Below are 27,229 nucleotides of genomic sequence, written 5' to 3'. Positions count from 1 at the left end.
GCCTAAGATGTGAATTTTTAGAAGTGACGAACTTAATTAAGGTAATTAAAGATGTTTTCGGTCACGTACTGTGTCTAACTTAAGGAACTATAGATGAGGTAAACAATATTGTAACATTGTGATTGATCGGGATATGTTAACCAAATTCGTGTAACTGTGCAGTTATCCTTTGTGTGTAAAAATAAAGTGTATCGTATTTAGTACATATGTAGTTGTCATGCTAGCATTGGTCAAACTGCTAATTGCGATTGACAATTGGTTTTGGACATAACTGCCCTCCCTCTAGGAGCTGATGATGTGTTGAAAAGGTGCACTTAAGATGTATGTACGAGGGGCGTTCAATAAGTAATAACTCTGACCCACTTCCAGTTGTCTACACTAGATGAAAGTTTGCATGTGTAATGATTTAAATCTCTATAGTTTATGTTGCAAAAAAGAGCTCTGGACTAATTGTGGTTTCTGATTTACCGGTGTATGAACTGAATCAGGTGTGAAATGGACCAGGTGTGAAATGGAGCCAGTTGAGTGCCGCGCAGTGATCCGGTTTTTGTATTTGAAAGGACGCACACCAAAGGAGACTTTTGATGAAATGAAAGAAACTTATGGTGATGATGCCCCATCATATGACCTTGTAAAACTCTGGCATCCTGAATTCAAACATGGCCGGAAGTCTGTGGAAGCAGCTCCCAGACCTGGGCGTTCCTCTTCTGCCATTGATGAGGCATCTGTTGGAGGACCAACCTGGGGTGTCCTACAAAAATGGAGTCCAGAGCTAAATCAAACGATGGGAGAAATGCATAACTCTGGGTGGTTCCTATAAGAGAAAGACTAATAACTGTAAACTAAGTTTCATTAATCTCCTGCTATGGGAAATGAGTCAGAGTTATTACTTATTGAATGCCCCTCGTACAATGTAAGAAGACAGATGTAGAACTTATTACAAAAACACTCTGAGCCAGATTCTTACACCAGCTTGAAGATGTGGTTTATTACGGATAATGCTTGGTCATATGCGGCAAGCACTCACCTCAACTCACCAGTCCTGGTAAGCATAATGGAATATTAAATACATGTTTCACCACGTAGTCAGAAATCTTCATTCCCCATTATAGTTCAATACCGCCTGCGTAAGAGATTTCTTCATTAACTTTCTAAATCGTTGGAGCTGTATCAAGGTTCCTTCAGGAGTGATTTTGATCTGTACTGTCGAGGTTCCCTCTGGAGAAATTCAGTCTGATTCTTCCTCAGATTCCTCTTCTGCCTCTTGCAGCCACTGGATAAACTTGGTCGCCTACGGATGAAGAAAAGAGACTCTCAACATCTGTATCAGGGCTCTAACCAGTGTCCGTTTTTCCGTCAATTGACAGAAATTTGCTGCGTGTGACGGAATTTTTTTTAACTAATCCGTCAACCTTGACAAAAATTCTTGGTGGAAGCTACAGGCGGCTTGGGGACGCTGTCCACGGTCGGAAAGCCACACAGTTTGTTTTGCTATTGTTATGATTGTTGACTTAGTAAGTTGGCGCCCTTTCGGATACAATAATCTCATAAAAAAACCGTTTTTCAAGGTCTCAGTTCCGTCTTTCTAACTTAATTTTCGCGATAGTCACGACAATGGGAATCGGCTGATGGAAAAAAATTTCGAGCTGGCTAGAGCCCTGATCTGTACAGACAAGTAAGGCAGCTTCTTCGGACAAATTATTATTTGGTGAAGAATTAACATAACAGGGATAATTGAGAAGCAACTTGGCCTAGTTGGGTGTACACGTACAGGCAAACTTCAGCTCTGCTGAAAGTCAAATGCCCACTTCTTTCTAGTTTAAATGCAGCAAACTTTAAGGGTTTCCTCATCAAACATTTTGGGAATGTAGATTCCAGAGCATGAGAAACACAACCCACACAGCTCTGATCACAGTTCACTCACTTTTCTTAACACTTACTAACTGATTTTCAAAAGACGTTGACTAAAAAGTAATGACCACGATGATTTGAAATTTGGTGGATAATGATAAAAGGCTTCATACTATGTAATTGTGCCACAAAATTAGAGTTGTGTGCTTTATTTCTGGGTGAGGGCTAGAATGTAACGCTAGTTCGCCTTTATTCGCGGGGTAACTGTTATCCGTTGTATTTAACACCAGGGTATTTCGGGATATCAAGTCGGCAGACGGTGGTCTCAAACTGCATTATATTGAAAAAAAAGCAATTTGAAACCACCATCCATCTACGTGATATCCCTAAATATCCGGCTTTTAGGTACAATGGATATAGGTTACCCCGCAAATAAAGGTGAACTAGCGTTATTGATCATCCCCCATACATAATACATGTACATCGATGTTCAGTACATACCGCAGCTCGGACCTGCTGCTGTGCCTTCTGTGTGAGTGTGCCGGACGGGGCAGGATGCCTGTACCACTTGAGTATACCGTCTTCTTCTAAAATGTCCTCGTTGTACAGAAAATTCAGCACAGAAACCAGGACAGCAGAGATGTTTAGGTGGGTGCCAAAGTACTCCTGTTAGAAAATAAAGATAGGTATCAAACATGGATAAACCAGTGCTTCTGAACTTCACAAAATTGATGTATAATTGTCTTAGAGTCACGTTGGTTTAATTCAAGTCCTTCCCACACCAGAAGGTGCATAGGGCGGTGCCCATTTTCTTTTCAGTAGCCCTGAGCCGCACAATTTTTTTGCAATCACTACAGCTGGGGGCTAGTCAACTGGAAGTGGCTTGTGTGTTTAACTTCCACAGTCTTTCCCAAATGCTGAGTGCTAAGCAGAGAAGGCATGCCATTTCTAAAGTCTTAAAATTGGTATGACTTATAGCCGGGATCAAACTCAAGACGTATACTGTATGCAAGGTGAACACTCTACCTACTTACAGTCATGGACTACAGTGTATTGAAAAAAATTAAAGCTCTACATGTTGGTGCAAAATGTACAAATCTTGCCACATGGGTGCACTGTATCCGTATGTGAATTTGGCATACTTTTGTGATTACCTGAAGAAGCTTGGTGGGTGTCAATCCAACATTAGGGAAAGCTGTGTAAAGTGCCTTTCCCAAGGGCATTGGGGCATGGTGGGTATGTAACCAGGGAGTTCAATGCTCTTTTTTTTTAGTTATAATTTAATTCTTTGACTGATGAATAAAGCTAACAGTCATGCAGTTGTGAATGGATGTGCAGTGTTAAAGTCATACAATGTGATTCTGTACCTCTAAAGCCAGTAGGCAGTCCTGCTGAGAGTCGGAGTTACGGATGTAGTTCTTTAGGAGACCCTTCATTGGCTGCAGAAGCTGGGGACATGGATAATAACATGGCAAACACCAATCAGGCAATTCTTTATAATAGTAAACTTAAGGTATTTCAGATTTAACACAGTATCATATATACATGCATGAATACATGCATGCACAAACATATGCACACTCACATACATTGTGCACTCAGGACAGATTTGCCTTACCCTACTACGACAGGTCCTGCTGCCAGATATTCAGACGCAGTAGCCATGAGAGAGGCTCGGATGTGAGCCGACTCTAACACACAGCGCACCCCACACACACCTACAAACGATGCCACACAGTGCACCACACACACATGTACAAACGATGTCACACAGTGCACCACACATACATGTACAAACGATGTCACACAGCGCACCACACATACATGTACAAACGATGTCACACAGCGCACCACACATACATGTACAAACGATGTCACACAGCGCACCACACACACATGTACAAACGATGTCACACAGCGCACCACACATACATGTACAAACGATGTCACACAGCGCACCACACATTCATGTACAAACGATGTCACACAGCGCACCACACACACATGTACAAACGATGTCACACAGCGCACCACACATACATGTACAAACGATGTCACACAGTGCACCACACATACATGTACAAACGATGTCACACAGTGCACCACACATACATGTACAAACGATGTCACACAGCGCACCACACATACATGTACAAACGATGTCACACAGCGCACCACACACACATGTACAAACGATGTCACACAGTGCACCACACATACATGTACAAACGATGTCACACAGCGCACCACACACACACGTACAAACGATGTCCCACTTACCGGCTTAAGAGCTGCCAGGTATTTGGAGGCAGTAGCCATGAGGCTGGCTCGGATGTGAGCAGACTCTAACACACAGCGCACCACACATACATGTACAAACGATGTCACACAGCGCACCACACATACATGTACAAACGATGTCACACAGCGCACCACACATACATGTACAAACGATGTCACACAGTGCACCACACATACATGTACAAATGATGTCACACAGCGCACCACACATACATGTACAAACTACGTCCCACTTACTGGTTTAAGGGCTGCCAGATATTTGAACGCAGTAGCTATGAGGCTGGCTCGGATGTGAGCAGACTCTAACACACAGCGCACCACACATACATGTACAAATGATGTCACACAGCGCACCACACATACATGTACAAACGATGTCGCACAGCACACCACACACACATGTACAAACAATTTCCCACTTACCGGTTTCAGAGCTGCCAGATATTCGGACGCAGTAGCCATGAGGCTGGCTCGGATGTGTGCAGACTCCAGCACACAGCGCACCACACACACGTTCAGCTCCTGCATGCTGATGTTGTAGGCATACTTGGAGGAGTTGATCTCCAGGATCAGGTTGTCAGCATTGATGTTCTCCTCTATGGCTCGCTGCATGCTATCCAGCACCTGATGGAAGAAAAATAAAGATCTTTGCACAATGTTACACCATGGATAACTAAGTTCTTTATATACAACCAAGACAGTATTGTATTCATGACAAACATTTTAGTGACCATCTGTAACCATCCTCACGGCAATACTGACTGGTTCTGTTGTGCACTACAAGTATGTGTCACTGATCACAGAATCTGATGTGGTCCCAAAGGTAGAGTGTTTTCACATATTATATTGAGGACATTTGAGTTTTCTTTTGAACAGTCTCACGTTTCGTTTCAATGCTTATCAGACATCTTCTTAAGAGCTTCTTCTTGTCACTATATGTAGCCAATGAAGGTGGCGTTTTCACAGCGAGAACAAAATCCTAAACGTGACTAGGGGGGATATTGATACATGTATAAACATAGCCACTTTGAGATTGTGTTCACACCACAAAAGCATCACTTCCATCAACAACACATAGATGTGAGAAGCAGCACTCCAAAAAAGATATCTGATAGGAATCAAAATGCAAGCAAGTTAGAGACATTACTGGCAGTATAAAAGAAAACTCCAATATTCTAATTAAATTTTGTTGTTAGCGTTCTGATCAAATCATTTCAGTCCCAGTCATGATTGGATTTACATGGCATAAATTGTACCTCTGTATAGAAAATCCTGCTGTCGTCTGGAGGGAGTGAGTTTTCCTGATCCATGTCATCTTCCTCCTCATCAGACTCCTCTGACTCCTCACTACTGGACTCCTCCTGCTCCAGTCTCAGGCCCCACATCAAGGACACCAGACTGTCATCAGCATCATCTATACAAAAAAAACACAACAATCATGACGATTTGACAAGCCTTTCTTAATTACTCTTGAAACAGAATTGACCACTACAGTCCAAAATAAAAACGCTAGGGGGCCTGTACCTACGTGCTCTTCTTCCCCCTTCCAAGAGCTTATATATATCTACCACTCAAAAATGATGACCATGTACAAAATCTAAATTAGCGTACCATGTTACCACACCTTCCTCCTCAGTACATTTGTTACCTTACTCTCTAACTTACAACTCCAAGCAGAGGTTGGTGGGGAAAACTGTGACTTCTTTGTATGCCCCATTTTCTGTCAGCCAGTGGGGAGTACAGGCACAATTTTCCCCACTAACATCTGCTTGGGGAGTACTGTTACCCTACCTTCTCCCCCAATATACTTGTCCATGTTACCCTACCTTCTCCCACCATAACACCCTACCCATGTATGTTACCCTCCCTCCTCCCCAGATGCACCAATTACCCTAGTAGAATTTCTCCCCAGATGTCCCATGTTACCCCTACCTTCTCCCCATGCAGATGTACATGCACATGTACCTGTCCATGTTTCCCTACCTTCCCAGATGTACATGCACATGTACCTGTCCATGTTTCCCTACCTTCCCAGATGTACCCCTTCCCTTCTGCACCTATCCTATCAGGCTGGTAGGTCTGGTGCTGGACAGTCTCTGTTGTCTCCTGGAAGTCGTCCTCAGCACCCTGGGTCTGGGCTGGGTGCAGACTGACCCTGGTGCCGGCAGGGAGGTGAACATCGGGGCCCACCACAACCTGTCATGTACACAATGCACAACATTCACAAAATTACTATGTAGGTATACATTATTTATTTTCATGTTCTTGGCCACATAGGCTGAATGGAGTATTGTTAGTACATGTATTGAACAAAAGACTAATAACCTAAGATAGATTTACATCTATTTTTCATTATTTGAGTTGTTATAGTTAACAATAGAAAAACAGAACAACTAAAACAATGTAATATATTTTTGCAACTTAATCTATTGTTTACAAAACAAACATACAAAGCTCAGTCACTCACTCTTACTCCATCTCTCCTTGACTAGTTTATAAGCTATGCTCTGATACACCAAAACGTAGTTACTCAAGCAACTGGACATGATTTTGGAAAAGGTCTGATGTTTCAGACAGCATACACTATCTTTCATCAGTGACACTGAAGTGATCTGAAAGAAACTGGTCTTTTATACCCTAACTATGAATGCTGTCCATGACATGAATGCAAAGAGTTGAAAACAAATTTTGGATGTGTAATAGGAGACAAGCTAATATATGAGATCATGGAGAAAAAATAACCTTACTAAAAAGTTTAAAGAAATGTATTTCAACTTCAACCAGTTTGATACCAATAATTTGAATAAAAGTCCAATATGGCCCACAAATGTATGCAGATGGATGAAATCTTGACATCATAACTAACATTACAACATTTTAGGAAAAACTTCTTACATTTGAAGCCAGCACACATGAAGGTTCCACCACCACTCTATCCGTGATGGTGACACCACTGCACACGATACACTGTGTGAGCGAACAGTCCGAGCCGACAGACACGTTGTCCCACAGGTACGCTCCATCCAAACGTACATTATCTCCTGGATGGACAAGCCAATGAGAAAGTCATCAGAAACAACCAATGAATATGATAACGGCAAGTGACGCATATTGAAATTTTAAATATTGGTTCTCCGATTTAGCAAAAATATCATAAACTGCTGGAAAAACATAACAAAAATAAAGTATGCCAGTGTGATAGAACCAGCTGAAATTAGCCACTACCAGGATCTGTGGATCAGTGGCCTATTTCTATTTCGGCTAGGAGGGAGTCCGTTAGAGACTAATAAAAAAAAACTGACTGTCTTGCTAAAATCAAGTTTTCAAACTTTTTGAGTTAGGTTTCAAGGGTACATGTATAACGTGACAAATCTATAATAACATTACATCTGTATCGAGTATTCATACAGATATCATATAACTGCACTTCAGCATAACACACAAGCTTTCCGAGCACATGACATGGCAGCAGCTGTTTATGTTGAACGACCTGTCACTCCTAACCTTTGCACATGTAACTGTCAGCATTGTTCCAAGCTATCTAATGACGATGGTCCTACAGTACTTGGTACACTCTGCGATAGCTCTATGGAAAAACAAATTTATGAATACATCATTCTATTCTAGGTCGATAAATCTGGTATTTCAAGGCATGACTATTTCTTGTACATTCTGAATATAATTCGTAATTTCATAAACAAGAATGATGAGAGAAGATGACTGACCGATGACGCAGTTCTGACCAATGACAGAGTTACTGATGGTGGTGTGACTGCCAATCCTGGTCCCTGGTCCAATCACAACATTCTCCTCCAGAATACTGTCACTGCAGAAGGGAAGCAATCTTACATCAGACTGAGGAAACTATGAGGGTCTACAAGGGGGGATCCTGGTAACCCCTAACAGTAGAGGCTTGGCAACACCTTATGGTAAATTCAGGAGGACCACCAGCATAGCTTAACGGTAAATTGTCTTGTTCTTATGAAAGGTTTCTGGAACAAGCCTATTGAATTGATCCTTACATCTTTTTCTAGTTAAATGTACTTGACGAATGTATTGATTCAGAATTGTTTCTGCCAGTTTGTTCTAGTGACACTAAAGAAGAGTGATGGATGTCACTCGATATGTCTGAAGTATATCCAGTTGTAGATACTAGAGATTGTATTGTATTTGAATACTTGTTTACCTTGATGTCTAACCTTTATTAACAAGTCTATTGAATTATTCTATTGTATCAATAGCCCTTGGACAACACAGCACCGTGCCCTCACTCTGCATGATTTCTGGGTGAAACGATTTAAAAAATTTGGGGTGGAAATTAATTGTCTTACTGGTCCAAAAAGACATCCTTTCCCCTGTAGACATGGTGTCGATGCAGAGTGTAGAAACCATCTTGTTCTTGGGAAGAGAGTCTGTTGTCTGGTACCAGGGGGTACGTCCATCTTTGGAGAATGTCTTTACTGTGGAGAAAAAAGTGATAACGATATTCATTCAGTTTAATTCACTGAGGAGATGTATGATTCATTCTTCCAATTGTTGTTACAGAGAAGACAGACGCTATGTACGGTATTTAATATGTTCTTTCTACATGGCAAACTTTCCTATTTCCTTCCAACAATGAACAGTTGAACATGACTTAAAGACCCATCTTATATAAGGATAGCCACCCTTTCCAGTAGCGTGCATGTCAGATGAGCAACACAGCCGGAATCAACTCAAAGCTTTTATTTCTAGAGACGTGGTCACTAACCACCGGACTATGGAACAAAACAGAACAAACAGAATGATGCAAACTGAACAATGAACTGGTCTACATGTATTTTTTACATTATATAAGAACACTGTTGATAATGCATAAAGGTTACTGCATTCTACAAGCAGGGCTCGAAATTCATTTTTGAGTTTAGGTGCACTGGTGCACCCAGCTTGAAAAATTGGGTGCACCAAAAACTTTTTGGGTGCACTACTTAGATTTAAGTAATAACCTAATATCAAAACTTAGTTACAAGCTATCAAATTCTTAAACAATGACAGACATTTCTATTATCTTTCTAACACTTAGATGTCAAGAAATGATGTATACTAGTATACTTTGATATCTTTATATACATAAACGTAAGAAATTATTTGGGTGCACAGCTCCAATTTTAGGTGCACCTGGGTGCACATGCACCCAGTATTTCAAGCCCTGTACAAGTGATTTATGGAAAATACAATATGTAACTGTGTTTTGAAATATTCACTTGTCTTATACTTATGAAACAAGTGGTTTAGAAGGGACACAAGATGGGGGTCCTGTGTTCGAGGAAGTGCCTCAACCACATTAAAGGGGATAGGCCAGCAACCCATCCCTGTAAAACATACCCTGCTACAGAAACAGCAAGGAAACTTGACTGACTTACATGAATGTGCCACAGGGCATTGCAAGATGAACAACAACAACAAAACCATGAGTCCTACCTGACAGCATCATACATGGGTGGGCTGGAGACCCGGGCTGCGTACTCATCAGTCACCACATGGGCATGGACCTGGTTCCCCATGATCTAGTCAGGAACAAGGAAGGGATGTCACTTTCACATCTTCATACATGACTTTAATACCTACACTTCCGGATCCAGTTAGGGTACTGTTTCTTTTTTTGTGTGTTTGTGAGTTTGCACATTATAATTCAAGATAATTCTGATGGATTTCAATGAAGTTTGACACTTAGGCTGTTATTGAAACCCTGAACAAAAAATGGCAATTTGGGGCCTCCTAGCAGTACGTTCAGGTACTGCAGTAGAACAGGTTGACACCCCCTTCCTGAAAGTAGTGTGGTACATTCCATGGACAGTTGGTCTGTCTGCAGCAAATAACCCCTTACAAGAGGGATGTTGCTGGGATTGATTAAGGGAAGAACCTCCGCAATGGATATAGTCTTTTGGGCTATTCACAAAAACTGAAATATTTCAGAAGTATGAATTTTGGGCTTTTTTTAATTCTTACAGGAACTTATCCAAGTGTAATAGGGCAATGGCAACATATCACTTTGCAGTTAAAATAATAAAAATCGAAGACAAAATGTATAACAACTTGTAACAAACACTTGCCTCTTCGTGTACTAGAATTCCTCGTACAAAGTCGTTGCGGGTCTGGTAGTCGAAGTTATCAGCAAACAGCTGCGGTACTTGAGGTGAACACACGCTGACATGGCAGTCCAGCAGGTTGTACCTGATATCCAGGTCATTCTGGTCTGAAAACAGGTCCTAGAAGGGAAAAGAAGTACAATACAGTATACTGTCAATGCAGAAATGCTTGCGGTGGTTTATGCACACAGTTTTTGTTCACTGCAAACTCAAAACCACTGCTTTTTTCCCCCATCTACACTCCTGCCTAACTTGGTGCTACATGTACAGTACATGGTATATTTACTAGTTACAGTACTACTATCGGTCAGTCTATTAGTATTACATTGTGTTGGAGGCACCTGTTATGGTGAAGAAGCAAAAATTGTTCTCAGACCAGATCTTTGAACAAGAAGTGTATGTATCTAGAGGGTAGGTTATGTTACATAAAGGACAGTTGATCATGCCAAAAGTTACACTAAATGCCAATTAAGGCACTAAGTAGTTACTAGTAGATGACTGTTCATATACAGTGTAGTGTATATACATACAGTCATGTAGTTTAAACAGTCAATCAATCAATCAATCAATCAAATGGTTTATTCAGAATAAAAACAAGACACTGGCAACCAGAGGTTGAATTACGGCCTTGCTGTACAGCACCTCTGTGCTACAAATACAATAAAATCATTAAAAAAACGTTACATATATACAATAGATAATATACAGTTGCATTGTTAACATTTATTTCCATTATTTTTGTTCAGCAGGCATATCATATATGGGATTGCACTTTTTTTGTAGCGCTCAGTTCTGGGTTTGACAGTGTCTAGTTGGTTGCTGGCCCTTGTGGCTCTCCCAGTGATAGCCCCCCGGGTTTGTGGTAGCCAGTGACGGAAGTCCGGTGACTGGAGGAGTTTCTGGGCGAACTGCAGGCAGAGGTGGTCTCTCCTCTGATCTAGGGTAGACAAGTTCAGAATCCGGCACGCCTCTGGGTATGAAGTGTAGGCAGAGCGGAGTATTATCCGACATGCGCGTTTCTGGATGAATTCGATCCTTCGTCGCTGTCTAGCAGTTAGTCCAGGATGCCAGGCAGGCGCTGCATACTCACAGCTTGGACGGACGAATGTTTTGTAGCAGGTAAGTATGTCATCCCTAGACAGATCGAACTGGTTGAGTTGTTTAAGCATAAATAGCTTTCGGTTGCCTTGTTTGACAATGTGGTCTACATGTACGTTCCAACCAAGGTCAGCCTGGATGAACAAGCCGAGGAGTTTAACTATCTTTACCTCCTCTAACGGTTGGCCAGCAATAGACAGGGGTGGTAGTGGAAGGACTGTTCTCGCAAAGACCACATGCATGGCTTTGCATTTTTTGGGGTGAAGTTTCATCTTTCTTGTGGATGCCCATTGGTCGAGGCTGTTGAGGTCCGTTTGAATTGTTGAGGTGTCCCGGATCAACCTGCTCTCAGCTAAGTTAAGATCATCCACGAACTTCCACCTCCTAGCAAGGGAATCCTCACTTGCACTGTTGATTAGAGCAAGGAAGATTAAGGGGCCTAACACTGTTCCTTGTGGTAGGCCACAGGTCGTCTCCCTCCAATCTGAATACGTTCCCTTGTACATCACTCTCTGCTTTCTAGTGGACAGGAACGAACATACCCATTTGGCGAGCGAGCTTCGTAGACCTGCTCCAAGTAGGCTTGAAACGGCTATGCTGTGGTCCACAAGGTCGAACGCCTTGGCAAAATCCGTAGTTATCAGCGTTGTTATTGTCTCCCTCTTATCTGCTGTTCTAGCCAGTTGGTCAGTCAAGTGGTAACACCTTCATTGTAAATTTATCATGTCCTGATTCCATATCTATTCACCTAGGTCAATATACATTCTATGATGCCATACAAAAAAGAAACTGCACCATTCCTAAATGTTATTTGACAAAATGTAATGTCGCAAAGTAGCATAGAAATACTCAATCTGAAATATGTAATACTAAAATAGTTCCCTTTAGATTCTACTAGTTGATATAGTTCACTATTGTCTTAGTACAATTGTAGTAAATACAGTAACTGTAAATACTTTGTAACTTTTGTTATTTTTACATTGTCAAACACGGTCACGAGTGCAATTGTTCCACAATAATTATTCACAATTATTGTATTCTTTTTGGCTCGGCACTCTTTTCAGATATCCGCTCAGAGTGATAAATAAATGAGACCTTAATAATATGATACAATATTGTGTACATACCAGTGGCAGGTCTAACTTGCTCTGTCCCTCTACCATCTGGTAATGTAGTACTCTGTTGGTGTCTCTCTCTGTCACCAATACCACATCATCGTCTGAACTCCTGTAGGACAAAACAAGACATTATGTAAAATTAAGTACAAAATGGGGTTCAGAACTTCCTGCATTTTGAGGGCTAAATCTAGCGAAATAACTCTAACATTTTAACCATTGTTAACAAAAGAAATGTCCCCTTTTCTGGTTGCAACACAGCATACAGGCCAAAATCACAGCATAGGGGCCCAAATCACAGCAATTGGGATACAAATCACAGCGTAGGGGGCCCTACTGGTATTTTATATGTAACTGCCCCCATTATGAGGATGAAATAAACAACCTTTTGGACACAATCAATACAATATTTCCAACTTTTCACCAGTTCACCTCCCAAAAGCTATATTCCTGTTAGAATCACAAAACCCACTAGTCATTAAAGAAGTGGGACTTTTCATCAGCAACTGCCTCCAAAGAAGAAGTCAAACCCCCCAGTAAACAATGTAGAATCATGTAATACATAGATAGCTGTATAGAATAGACACTTCTTACTTTTTACTGTCTGTACCCTTGCAATTAGCCTTCGGGCATGAATTTGCAAATAGATAAATAAATTAAACAGAGCGGTATTCTGAAAAGGCCTTAGCTAGCAAAAACACTGGATTGACTGGAAGGGTCTAGTTTGAGGTTATGTTTTACCAGTACAACGTAGAACGTGTGCAGTTTGTTTTCACTCACAGGTAATGGATGGAAAATTATATCACAGGTTCACATTTTCCTGCATGATAGTTTTCTTCCGCGCATTTTGTGACATATTGTAGGAAATGATTTTTCCCCCGCGCAATTGGTTTCCACCCAGAAAATCCGTACCCCAAAATCTTACCTTGTGTCATGCCTGGGTGCTGCCTCTCTGAACAACATGGTCATGACTGTCACTTTGTCCTTCAATCTCCGTTGCCTGTTAAAAAAGAATAAAGGACTCAAATTGGTAACACTGTGGTGTATCATTTTACAGTTTAAGGGTTAATGACCTCAAGATCACATGATCTACAATGTAGGTGACTTGGGCAGTTGAAAACTTGACATGATGCTAAAATTAAATTTTTTGTGTTTGAACAAAGCTTTTACCCTTTAATTACTACTCTGTATGTTAGCTGCCAACACAGATGAACTTACATACAAATGTACAACTAGAGTTCCATGACCCCATACCTTTGGCAAATGATTTACCTTAAGTTTACAACTTGTGTATTAATTGTTTGTCATAAATTATGCAAGATTATGCAAGGGTTTTTTGCTCTGCCTGGAAGATTTTTGAAATGTTGCACTCTGAAATGCTATTTCCTGCACTTTGATGGGAAAATTTCTCTGACAGAGAAAGCTAGGTCAATGGCATATCTATCAAAAGATACATATTTTACCATGTCAAGCGCCAAAGGCGCAAAGCATCGCAAGGAAGGACCGAAATTTTTTTTAGATAATGACCCTCTAAAACCCCATTTCCAAAAAGTTTGGTGGCTGTCTTATAAGCTAATATATAGCGAGACAATTAGTCAAAACTGTGGTTAAACAGTTACTGCATAGATATAGTACATGTACATATAATGCCAATCTGCACATACGTGTCTAGACAACAAAACAATTTGCTTGCTAGCTGTGGTACCGCCCAAACCAAACAGTACTCCTATATATAGATGTATCAATTGTCACAAACTTAGGGTATTTGCCCACATTTTCTGTGTGGCAGAAACTCATTTTGATGGACACCAAAGACCACAGGTATAGGGTGCATTTTGCCAGTAGCATTTCTTGGCCAAAAATATTAATGGCAGCACTGATTGCCTTGTGGGCAATGATATTTTTTACTGATTTTGACCGAGGTATGCTTGTTGTGAGTGCATTTCTGAGGGTTCTTTGTTCATGCACCTGTCGGGCGTGACCTGATCACATTACAATAGGAACTTGCCAATTTGCAAGGTTTACGGGGATCAGAAAAACATCAGAAAAAAAACAGGTCTTAAGCAGAGTAATAGCTAAGTTAAGGTACCAGTCACTCTCAACATATCATTATAATAGTTTGTTTAGATCAGGCAGGTCTAAACAATGAAAGCAAAATGAAGATATTTGCCAACAAAATGTGGAATGGAACGTGCCAGGGAACTTTTGGACTACAACGGAAAGTCCCTGACTTACTTAAGCCTAAGGCATTTCAGCCACTGTTAATACAGGAATGAACATGGCAGAAGCTTCTCAATCTCGATCTGAACTTTTTATGCGAATCGATCAGAATCTTGACGACGAGGAAAGGGAGGATTTACGCAATTATGTGGCCGGTAAACGACTGTTGCCAGGGAGAAGTCTCAAAACTATGAAACCACACGAGGTGTTTATGAAACTGGAACACAAAGGGAAGCTAAAATTGGGGGACCTTTCACTTTTGGAAGACATGATGAGAAAGCTCGACAGAGAAGACTTTGTAGAGGAGGCGCAGCAGATTGCAGACGAAGAAAGAAAAGGTGGGTTTGCCTTGAGTTAGTTGTTTTCGTAGTGCGTGTCAGCATTTTCTCTTAAAATTACTATGGCCATCATAGCATGAGAACTTCAAGCTACATTTTAAACGATTGTGATTGTATATTATACACTTATTTGTATGGATCAACCAGGTGATAAATACGAAATTCTATTTACTACTCTCTCCCCTTTAAAATTTGTTTAAAGTCACTAAAACCAATTATAGACTGAAATGAATTACATAATGTGTATATCGTGGCATTACCTACAGAAAATAGGTAGTAACTTTGTTTATATCTAGAAACACAAACCACATTTAATAGATACCACACAATTCTAAAGATATTTCATGGAGATTTCAGACTTGTTTATTCTGTGTGCATGTAGTTGCGAAAACACATGTCGCTAGCTTTTGAACTTTCATATTCTATCTTTTCAATTTTGGCAGTCACATTTGTGGCAGAAACTTGCATGCCTTCATGATCAGGTATCGGACACACTATTATTATGCCAGGCAATTGCTCAGCCCAACAATCTCTATCAGAGTCAATTATAGCAAGTTTTTAGATTGGTGACACTGTGGTTCTGGACAGGTGGTCGGTTTGAAGCACATCAACTCACAACATGCCCAAGGCATAACGTAAATGACCCACCCACGTGCATCTGCCGCCACTTTTATTCTTAACATAACATCGTGTGGCAGTCAAAATCCGACGCAAATTGGCCAATTTCGGCACAAAATCACGCTATATTATTTAGTATATAGCTAGTTATCATTGAAAATCCATGACACCTCAAGCTTCAAAATGACACGGTCATTATATGGGCAGGAATTTGGTCCTGCATGGTCCCCTTTTTTGGCAGTGGCCAGGTGGTCGTCTTGAAAAGGTCACTGAAAAGGTGACACTTAATGCTTACGTCAATGCGAAAAATTTTCAGGACCGAGAAAAAGCTGTCGTAATGACCAGGTGGTGGGTTTGAAAAGGTGGTCGCTTGGGCAGGTTTGACTGAGTGTCTACTTCAGCTCAGCTCTCCTTTTTGTGGACTATATGGGGAAATAGCAAATCAACAAATACATGTACCGACTTGTTATGTTTTATCCTCAGGCTTGCGCAGCCATTCTGAAAGAGCCCATGACACCGAAGAGCAGAGTGCAACGAGTGCCTCCACAGATGAAAGAGACAACATCTATTACAAGTTCGTAGAGAGGAGTGAAAAAATATTCCACGAAAAAGTGCTTCAAGATCCAGATAAATTTTCACTGGCTGTAGAAACATTTAAACAACATGCCGACACTGTATTTGGAATAATTGAATCGGACACAGACGATTCCGACATCCAGATGATTTCCAGAAAGGCAAAGCTGACAGTCAAACGGAAGGTTAAGACCGAGACAATACGGGTCGATGACAAGCTTTTCACAGATCAGATCCTTAGTGATCTATCGAAGTACAATCTCCTCGTGCATTGTTTCAAGCGTTTCAGTGCTATACTGAAGAGAGCTACGCGGGGCTGTGTACTGTGTGAACTTGATTTTGTGGACGATTCTTGCTTTAAGTCATTCATGCAAGCTTACAGAGATGGAAGCCTGTCCGAAACCCTGACACAGGAACTAATCACAGGTGACATGAGGGCAGAGGAAGGGGAGGATCTGTGGGTACATGTCAGTCTTCTGGACGGGGAAGAGGAAGATAAGATCACATCAGATGAAGGTAATAGTTATTGGTTTAATTTCAAGAAACACTGATTTAGTAAAATAACACTGATTTAGCATGCATAATTTAATTGACTATACTATTCTATGTTTGGTTACATGAATTGAAACGGCTGTTTGCCCACTTATTTTCTAAATTAAATACTTTTGTTTTCCAAATCAGCTACTGGCAAGGTTCCATCAGTTGATACAGAGCAGGAGACGCCCCACAATATAGAGGCAAGAGGAAGAATCCTACAGAAAGATACACACCAAAAGCCGATAGAGGTGGAGGGCAAATGGAAAGAGGAGAGAGAGGTAATGGCCAACGTCAACATAAGTAAATGAGTAACTTTAATAAAATTCCTTAAAAACTGTTTTGAGCATATAACGTTACCAAAATGGAGACAGTGCGAAGATTGATATGGCTAATTTATGATTCCGGGAATGACACGCATTGGAAGGAATACTAATAGATATAAAGCATAGATCAAATTACTGTGAAGGTAAGGAGCAAATCATTCAAAACACGTTTTTGATAAATAAATAACCAATGGAAAGAATACCGTAATGTTCCTTGATCCTGGTGAAGAAATAGGAATTTTACAAAGCAGTTGTACCTATACATGGATTGTTTAAATGTGTGCGTGTGTGTGCACGGGAGGACGTAAGGTCTAAGGTAAGGTGTGTGCTTGTGTCTCTGTGTGTGTACATATTTATACTATGCATGTGTCTGTGTGTGTGTGTGCGTGCGAGTATTTGTGCGTGTGTGTGTTTCTTTTCTGTGTTTTGTATTTACATATGTTTGTGTATGTGCTTGTGTCTGTGTTAGCTAAACTTAGACGAAAAACCTAAGACTTCTCTGGATTATTCATCTACAGAACAAAGAGGCTAGGGCAGCATCAGAAGGGACAGCTACGACTGAGTGGCTGCAGAGACGTATAGAGGCAGAGAAGGTGAAAGAGGAAGCTATGAGGCAGGCAGCAGAAGGAAAGAGCTCTACAGAAGCAGCAAAAAGACAGGCAGCAGAAGCTGAGGCTGAAGCAGAGAGACACTTTGAGGCCATGAAGGCAAGAGAGGAAGCTATGAGGCTGGAAGCAGAGAGACAGAGAAGAAGGCTGGCAGTAGAAGCTGAGAGACAAGCGCAGATGATACAAGAGGAAAGGAGCAGGAGAAGGAGAAAGAAAAAATTTTGGTGGAACTTCTGATGATAATAAGTCACTCTAAAACATGGGAAATTAATGGTTTGATTTGCATACAGGTGTCTCTCATTGAAGGACTGGACATGAAAGTGAGTTAGGTGCTTTACAAGATACAAACATTGATACAGATGGCTTAAAATCCACAACTATAAAAAAAAAGTATAAAAAAAACTATCTGAGATTGGATATATTGTAAAGAGTATTTTCACATTGTTCACATTGTTTCTTCCTAATTGTTCAACTGATGAAGCATTTGAAATCCCTTCGATGTTTGAAGTTTTGATTTAGTAATCGGATGCTCGTTTATCTAAGAATGTTTTGTTAGTGTAATAGTGGTGTGATACTTACTTGTATTAAAAGCTCTTGGATGTTTGTGCATTTGTAAATATTTTTGTGCCTGTTTGTTGATGTTTTTTCTCGTGTTTATAATTTCATGAATGTTCTTAATATAATGTTTCTGAATGCTATTGTGTAAATATGATGTTGCATTGTAAACATGCCAAGGGCTGTGACCATGGCCAGAACTCAAGATATCAAAACAGGAAGTTCCACTGCAGTACCATAACGAAATGCTAGTGAGTGTTGCAAGGGGGCCCAAAATCTAATTGTTTCCAGGTCTCATCAAGACCTACCCACATACCAAATATCAATACAATCCATTCGTAAGCATTCTCAAGTTACATGTATGCCGGTCGTCTACACACACACATACAAACAGAACCAAAAATATAACCTTGGCAAAGGTAAAAATGTCTAGTTCTGTTTACGAGAGTAATATACGCGTAGAAGATACACAACGTACAACAAAAAGTGTATTCCATATTACCCCAGCTGAGATACCAGCCCGACTGAGGGTGACACGGAATACACTATAATGTCATGCAGTATTTTATTTCATACCCAGCCCAAGAAAAACACATATTTCACTACAAAACGTGCCAGAAGTTAGGAAATTTGGTGCTCTCAAACAAAAAAAATGTAAGAACATCACAATTCCAACATCCGAATCTTGGACAGTGGCGAACACAGCACACTCATAGTGCTTTCTAATTATTCTATGGAAGTAATTAATTGTAAAATATGGCCCCAAATAACCATTATCAAACATTATGTCATACGTGGGCCGCAAAAACGCTCGATACAGGTGTTTTGGACTGTGTGATAACTTTCCGAATCACACAGGTTTCGAAGTTGTATCACACAGGCTTCCTTCGAGTAAATCCAACTATTTCGAGCAGCCGAGCCCGAGTGGCACAGTTGAAAATCTGAATTCCAGATTTGGACGTTAGATAACTTAGAATTGCTGTTGTTACAATCTTTTGTTCGAGGACACAACATTTTCTCAACTTCTGGTGCATTTCATATCAATACATGTGTTTTCTCAGGTGAGCATGACATTGGGCGATCCGACCCGCGATTGGGCTTGTACCTCGGGTGATAAGGAATACAAGGTGTTGTATTCTATATTTATCACGGCCTACATTTTTAGGTATGATATAAATGTGACTGAGATAGATAGACATACTTGTGCTGCTGTATGATTGGCTGTAAGTTGATGGTGGATACCAAGTCTCCCATTACCAACACAAAGTCCGTCCTGCAAGGGTCAAAATACACAATGAACATAATCTTAATGCTTACAACATCATCCGATAAAATCAAAAGACCCAATTTTGCAACTTTGAATATTTTTGACTGAAATTGCCTTAGAAGAATAAATGTAACCAAACAAATGAAATGGAATGAATGAAAAAAACAACTAGTATTTTGTGATTCTCTTTGTCTTCTCTCTATGGTATACATGCAAGAAGTGAAACTGCTTATTTCTAGTACTAGTAGAAGTACGTACTGTACATGTAATTGTTGCCAGTTATTTAGGTTACAGGAATATATTTTCCTATACCGGGGGTATGTATGATAAGGAAAATGTCTTCTATCATTAACTAAAAATGAAGCATTAAACCTTCCCACAGTCTAACCTAACAAACTACTGCTAATGCCATTTTTATTCTCAAATGTAGTGACCAGCCCCTCCAGCTCTGTCCTGCCACTTCCTACATTACAAAATTGAACACCACAGGGTGTCTGCTACCTAATCAGATAGGTGAATGCCATCTGCTCCAGGTCATTGACCACTTAGGGAGGGACAAAGAGAAAGAAGAAAACAATGTTTCCTTTTCATGAAGGTAAACATCTAAAACAACAACAACAAGCACATTTGAAGAGTACCTGATTAGGGAGCGGTCATAGATCAACCTGAGAGCATCCCCAGGTGAGAGGCTGTCTTCGGACACCTGTGTTATCACCTGGCAAGGTGCTTTATCACTGGTCCAACCTGTGTCACTGGCAAAAATAGATAAGGTTCATCATTTAACTTGACAGTACACAAATCTCTAATACAAAATCTCCTTCGTGGACTTAAACTTGAAATTTTACATTCATTACCAACATCCTTAGTTACAAAAGCTAACCCTAACCCTACATGCATTACATATGTAGACTAGTACACATGTATGTAATGTAGCACACAAATGCATGTAGTATGTGTGGTGCAGATGTAACACACATGTAGCACACATCTCATACATATGTTGCACACATGTAGTACACACATGTTCACGCGTCATACAATTATGTAGTACACACAAATTGTATGTAGGTAGTACACATGTCATACACTATAGCCAAATATCATACACATGTACAGTAGTACAGATGTAGCATACACGTTGCATTGTAGGACAAAATCATATATGACCTTCCATCATCCTAGGAGAGTTACAAGCTCTTTCACAGAGATCAGAATGCACGTGCGGGGACAGGAAGTCTGGGTAATATTTTTGTTTGTCAAGGGTAAAGGCCCACACAAAGAAAACAAAACCTGTCTAGATGTTGTTATGCAAATCAAAACAATGGTCGAGAGAAGGACTGTCTTCTTTTTCGGCCTTTACCTTTGCATACATGTACTCTTAGTATCAACCTAGAATTCCTGTTGCCGTACATGCGTTCTGATCTCTGAAAAAGGGCTTATTAATAGCTTAAATGTAACATGCAGTGTGTTACCTTAGATATTTGAGGATCTTGTTTGCATGTGCACAGCAGAAAACAAAGATCTCCTGAATCCCTGCAGCCACCAGGAAATGCAGTGTGTATTCCAGCAGGGGCCTGTTGGCAATGGGCATCAGGGCCTGTACAGAATCACAAATAACATGTTAGTCATCCCCATGATCAACTGTCACTGATCTAACTGTATACCCTTGGAATATGCAGTACAATAGACTTTTCTACCATGATAGTGTAACCATTGGTGTTTAACAGTAGGTTGTATGGAGAAATTAATGCATGAATGCAAACTCAAAGAAATTGCGTCTTGTAAGTATTCACCATAGCAAGTACCTCATTATTATTATATTATATACATTTATTATATTGATTGACTAAGAGTCTAAGACACACATTATGGGATGTACGAACACTATAAATCAGGTTCACCCAGTAAACTTTGATGTGGTGCCTCAATACAAGGAGTCATGGTAAGTAAAACTTAGGTGAAGCGAAAACGACTAGTATACCCTTCTATCATTACGATAATTCGAGCCTCACGTAACATCGTTATCATTGATACTGTGACAATGTGCAGTACGCACATGTAGAGACAAGGAGATATTGTAGGCGGTGTGTTGAGCAGAAGACAGAAAATGTTTGCGGTGATTTTGAGTTCACAGTTGCAAGCAGCCACTGCAAAAACTGTGAACATTAAACCACCGCAAATATTTCTGCATTTGTAGTACCATGGTCTGGGTCATTTGACACTCTTTTTGAGAGGAGGATGAAGAATAATCTGCATGAACAAGAACAATATGTTTCCCCTTTAATGAAGGTAAATAAGATGATCTATGGTGGATTATAAAGCGAATTCCTTGCCAAATCGTTTTCTCAAGCAGATGTTGGAGAGTAAAATTTGTAACCTTCTTCACATTTGTGACCGTTGGATGGGCTGGCAGTTAGAATATTGGACAAGTCACAAATCTACCCACCAACATCTGCTTGGAGAGTGCCCCCCTCCCCACTCGCTTCCCCATATGTTTCAAAAGGAGACAAAGGGATTTCAAACATTTCTAAAACTGCAGACTCCTACCCGTGGTATATCCTTGGTTATGGGTGCGAATCTGACATCAAAACTGTCAGCAATGATGACAGCTTGTAGCACATCTTCTTGCTGGACGACATCCACTTTTTTTCTACCGCGACCCGCCATGATGCCTGAAAAACCGGATCATTCTATTACCATCCTGGGGGTGAATGCTATAAAAATCGCAAAGAAACGGATATATACATTTGGAAAGGCTTGTGTAAAATTGTTTGTTAAAATGTGGTAAGGATTAGATGATTTATCTGTTCCACTTTTGAGCTCAGTTCTGATAGTAAAGAACAGTTTTAGGAAAGACAACACCAACTGAATCACGCAAGACGAATATTGCGCTGCAACACTGTGGGCTTAAGTTACGGTGGCCCATACAGACTATATACACAATATGTCATGTGCGCAAACCATATCGTTTATACACAGTTATTGTGTGAGCTAAAAAGAGTCACATGTGTAAGATCACGTTGATTTGATTATATGGATGGCATCCTCTTTGAACTCCAAAACTGATGCGAGCCTGCAAATAAAAAAAAAGTTTGGCTAGAAATATAAAGAGTTGCCTTTACCATTAAATCTGACTCAGTGGTCAGGAAGGTTGAACAGATCACTGATGATGCAAGGAATATAGTATACCAAACAATAGATGTCATAGATTCTTCGTAAAAGTGCTTTCACATCTTATTCCTTGATCTAGGACCGGAATTGACATTGGCATTTTAAGATATTAGTTTACTTTTCCGATATCTATATGCAATCTACCGCGGCACCGCGATATTTGCTCCTTTTGCAGCCGAGTGCTTGTATGATATACTGTAAATGCATTAAAGTTCGCGGGGATTCAATTTCGCGGTAGCGGGAAAAAGGACTTTTCGCGGTGGATTTAATTTCGCGGTAACACCATAGACTGCAGTCTAATATCATAATAGAAACATATGGATTTAATTTCGCGGTAAAGTGGTCACCGCGAAAACCGCGAACATTAATCCACCGCGAACATTTCTGCATTTACAGTACTCACTGTATGGTGCAAACTTTTTTTTCTCCGGAAGAGACCGAAAATTGATGCGCGTGCGGATGTCATCCATATAATCAAATCAACATGGCCTGTAACTGAGAAAGAAAGGAATGTCGATAGATACCAATTATGCAAATAAGGCCACATTTGCATAATCAATGAGAACATGTGGAAATTGTACATTGAATCATTGCAGCCTCACGACTCTTCAAAGACTCACGGCAAATGCAGAATACAATGATGATGATGATGATGTTGATGTTGAAAAAATACTATGGCCGTAACTCCTTAGTTGTACTTAATGCGAATTTCATACTCACCTCGGCTTAACACACTCCGGGGCAGTACTCAAATTTCCCTCCGGTTCAGGAATCTTTACTCCGGTTCCTCCGCAATCGGAATCCGGCCGGTCCTTCTCATTCCGGATAAACGATCCTAGTCACAGAACCTCCTCGTTACTCCGGCCCGACCAGTACCCCTGCTCCCCCACCCCGAGGCCGATCCAGTCTCTCAGCCTCCCACGAACTTGACGGCATCGTAATGCTCTCCGCCCGGGGTAGCCAGGTACGACAACACCAGTGGTGTGCCTGACTCCTCGCCCTCTGGCGGCAGGGTCATGATCTCCATCTCGGTGCTGGTGATCAAATTGACCTCTCTTGCGGTGAAGTCCGCCAAAGCGACCGGAAGGACGTCAGCTAGATCCGAGCACCAGTGGCCCCGCCGTGCCAGCTTGTCCAGCTCCTGTTGGAACGGCCAGAAACCGCCCGGTACTGTGACGCAGAACTTTTCCGAGTGCGCCCTGATATGATGGACTAGATCTTGTCTTAGCTGTTGAGCGGTGGTGTCAACGCTGGGGTTTCCTCTACGGAGTTGTCTGGCGGCCGCATGGAAGAAACAATCCCCATCCCGAGCCACTGGGTCGATCTGGAAGCCTGCTCTTGCGATGTTCTTGAGGAGGATTTCTTCTCGGCGTGTCTTCGGGACGGGTGTCGTCTGCCCGCGTGATGGTTTGGGCGGGAAATCGGGGAGGTCGATGGCTGATTTGAAAGATCCGGATGACGAGCTGCCCTCAGTGTCGGATGACGAGCTGCTCTCAGTGTCAGACTCTGTTGTCAATTCGAAGGATCCGGACGAGCTGCTCTCCTGAGTGTCGGACTCTGTTGTCAATTCGAAGGATCCGGATGACGAGCTGCTCTCAGTGTCGGATGACGAGCTGCTCTCAGTGTCAGACTCTGTTGTCAATGTAGATGTAGACATAGACGTGGCGTCTGAAACGCTCTGAACTGAGAGTGCGTCCTCGTAGCTTTGTGTGGTCTTCACCGAGAGTGCGTCCTCGTTGCTTTGTGTCACGGTCTTCACACTGCTGGGTTGCTCAGGCCACGCAACCTTCCTGGCCTCCGAATTCAAGTCCCGCTTGAAGCACTTAACTATGCTTTCCTTTGCTTTCCTTGCAGGTCCTTTGACCTTCCTCTCGTACCTGCATTGAATAGTCGTGTCAACGCTTGTTAACTCACCCTTATCCGTACCCTGTACCCGCTAATCTCACAAATTGAGTAAATATACTTAGAGATATCATCAAAGAACGGTGCTTTCAAGCTACAATATTTTGAAGACATTCCAGTTTAAAACCACCGTTCGTCATACCCGTTAATACTAGTACCATGTTCTTAAAAACAGATATAGGATACATACCCCACGGATCAAAGGACAAGAAAAGGAAGCACAAGAGACGAAAACAGAAACGCAGAAAAGTGAACCCTACAACAGACCAGTATAAAAGAAGAGACTAGTCGAAATATTAGACACATCACACATCACATTACCTACATGTAACGTTACATATATATAGCAATACATTTATCAATAATGATATCGAAAAGCAACAACTGTTATACCTTCGTAACTTATCACAACTCCTAAAACAGAGACGCCAAGCATCTAAGCAGGCAACGGATGTAATGAATCGGTCCTTGTTACGTCGAACAACAAGCATAGAAAATGTACGTACAAATCCTCAAATCACAGAAACAAACATAGATACATATACATACAAACGCTACCCAAAATATAACCTTTTCGGCGTAGGTAATAAAATCTGCAGAAGTCCCGTATAATCAATAAACGTAGGAAATAAATGGTACGGACAGGAATTTTCGTCAGATAGTTTGTAGTCAAACTTCGTCCACACGACCCCCACTTAAAATTGGGCTTCTGAACGTTTTCTAACGTGTATACTGTTTGCTTCCATATAAAGTTAAATGTATCAGCACGACCATAAATGGTTTGATCAGGTTATAACATTATACCAGATATCAGAATTCTTAGCTTTTTTACACATCCAAATTAACATAGCTCTCAACGGTTCTGTATAATTATTATCATTATTATTCTGCAACCCTTGACTGGTACTACGTCCCGCTATCAGTAGGAGAACCGACAAAACGTTGGCATGTGTACCTTCGGTTTGCCTACGAAAAACAATCCTACTATCCATGCATCATTATGAGTTTTATATACCGTGAATATATGAAGAGGTTGTACCTTTCGTCTTCCTACATTTCACAACACAAATTTACGGGAAACTCAAAGTATGTTAATGTTGAGGGAGCTCGAGTGTATGCCTAGCGCTTTGGAAAACTTTATAGTCATGTTTCACCACGGATTTACTTACCAGGATTCCTTGACATGAGGCACCGGATCAAAATCCACCGGTTGAACTTTGGTGTTCGTACACCCCATTATGATTGTCGATCTCTATGATATAACGTTAGAGTAAGTAAATCGAGAATTTCTCGTAAGCGTTTACAAGCGTGCGCGCTCTGTATGAGTCGCTAGTGGCTTGTTTACTTCGCTAAAAGCCGTGTTTACGTCCAAGGAAACGTTTGTGACGTTCCAGAACTTCCTTCAAATAGCGCGAAGCTCCCATGATGCTTTGCGTACGCCAGAAGTAATTTCTAAAACAACTTACCGTTACTTTGGTCGAGCTCCGGTTCAAAACTAGCCTGGAATCCAGCCTTGTTGTGATTTTAGTCGCCACCAAAGGAAGGGTACCTTCGGGGAGCGACTAAAAGCACAAGACTGGACTCTAGGCTACTCGAAACAGACTTGAGAGCGTCTTTCTTTGACTGAGTCCGGTCCGGTTTTGAACTGGGAGAGAGACCCCGCCTCCGCCACAACGAGAGCCGGTAGAAGTCGGATTTCCTCACGATGGTCTGCAGCTTGAAAGCGTGGTTGGTGCGGCGGGAGCATCGGGTCGCCAGGACCAGTTTGATTGGATGCATGTGGGACAGAAATGTTGTTGTTGATGATTTTGTATACACTGCAGGCAAACTCCAGGTGGGGTCTTACCAGGGCCTTGTAGGCCCTCTCTTTTGCCGCAGTGCTGGCGAACCCACAGGCAGCGTCTGAGCACACATGCCCAGCGTTTTGTTGGCCTTCGATGTTATGGCGTCGACGTGGCTGCCCCATGTAAGGTTGGAGGAGATGGTGACCCCAAGGTATTTGGTGGTACGTACCTTGTTTAGTAGATGGCTGTGAAGGCTGTATATGTGAGTGATTGGTGTTTTGGACGATGTTATGGTATTGCCTTACACTTAGATGGATTAGCCACCTTTGTTCCCAGAGACAGATGGTGTCTATGTCTTCTTGTAGCTTATCACAATCGGAGCTATCATGGATACGCATCTGCAGGATGCAATTATGGGCGAAACGCCTCACCTTCGCATTTGCAGCGTGTTTTGGGAGGTCGTTAATGCTAGGAAGAGGATGGGCCCCATCACTTTAACCTGGGGAACGCCCGAGTTCACTGGCATAGGGTCCGAACACTCTCCATCAAGCACAACCGTTTGGGACCGACCCAACAGGAAATTCTGTATCCAGACAAGGACGTGTCCTCGGACACCGTAGTACCGCAGTTAGTGGTGTTCTAGGATGAACATACATCCGAGAATATCTCGGCAACATCCAACAAAGCACAATCTTTTTTTGCGGTTTGTGGATTACAATAACTTTATAAGGTACCAAGGGACCTTTCCAAGGATACCAAGTCCAACCCGCCGGAAGACCGTTTTAGTTTGCGAAAACTCCGGCGTACGTACGCGCGTAAGGGTACGTTATACCCCCTTCA

At 41.4% G+C, this 27,229-nt stretch overlaps 3 protein-coding genes across 3 annotated transcripts; 1 reads left to right on the top strand and 2 right to left on the bottom strand.

The window, feature by feature from the left end:
- Window positions 1-949: 949 nt before the first annotated feature.
- LOC118423004 (translation initiation factor eIF-2B subunit epsilon-like) lies at window positions 950-23,442 on the bottom strand. Its single transcript, XM_035830897.1, has 18 exons — window positions 23,424-23,442; window positions 22,080-22,204; window positions 21,005-21,129; window positions 20,171-20,284; window positions 19,467-19,538; window positions 13,419-13,493; window positions 12,506-12,605; window positions 10,245-10,400; window positions 9,613-9,698; window positions 8,484-8,612; window positions 7,878-7,978; window positions 7,048-7,193; window positions 6,180-6,348; window positions 5,409-5,566; window positions 4,576-4,776; window positions 3,219-3,299; window positions 2,353-2,517; window positions 950-1,291 (listed from the first exon to the last, which is right to left on the bottom strand). Exons 2-18 carry the CDS (start codon window positions 22,197-22,199, stop codon window positions 1,229-1,231), a joined length of 2,061 nt encoding a protein of 686 aa, XP_035686790.1. The 5' UTR covers window positions 22,200-22,204; window positions 23,424-23,442; the 3' UTR covers window positions 950-1,228.
- LOC118423252 lies at window positions 16,083-17,294 on the top strand. The gene is made up of 2 exons (XM_035831333.1): window positions 16,083-16,758; window positions 16,924-17,294. Exons 1-2 carry the CDS (start codon window positions 16,389-16,391, stop codon window positions 17,085-17,087), a joined length of 534 nt encoding a protein of 177 aa, XP_035687226.1. The 5' UTR covers window positions 16,083-16,388; the 3' UTR covers window positions 17,088-17,294.
- A 33-nt stretch (window positions 23,443-23,475) lies between the features above and the next one.
- LOC118423244 (suppressor protein SRP40-like) lies at window positions 23,476-25,944 on the bottom strand. The gene is made up of 2 exons (XM_035831324.1): window positions 25,775-25,944; window positions 23,476-24,580 (listed from the first exon to the last, which is right to left on the bottom strand). Exons 1-2 carry the CDS (start codon window positions 25,840-25,842, stop codon window positions 23,614-23,616), a joined length of 1,035 nt encoding a protein of 344 aa, XP_035687217.1. The 5' UTR covers window positions 25,843-25,944; the 3' UTR covers window positions 23,476-23,613.
- Window positions 25,945-27,229: the final 1,285 nt, after the last annotated feature.

Source organism: Branchiostoma floridae, chromosome 9 (assembly GCF_000003815.2).
Source record: "Branchiostoma floridae strain S238N-H82 chromosome 9, Bfl_VNyyK, whole genome shotgun sequence".
NCBI classification, from domain to species: Eukaryota; Metazoa; Chordata; class Leptocardii; order Amphioxiformes; family Branchiostomatidae; genus Branchiostoma; species Branchiostoma floridae.
The sequence above is the reverse complement of the archived record's forward strand: the minus strand, read 5'-3'. Positions and strand labels throughout refer to the sequence as shown.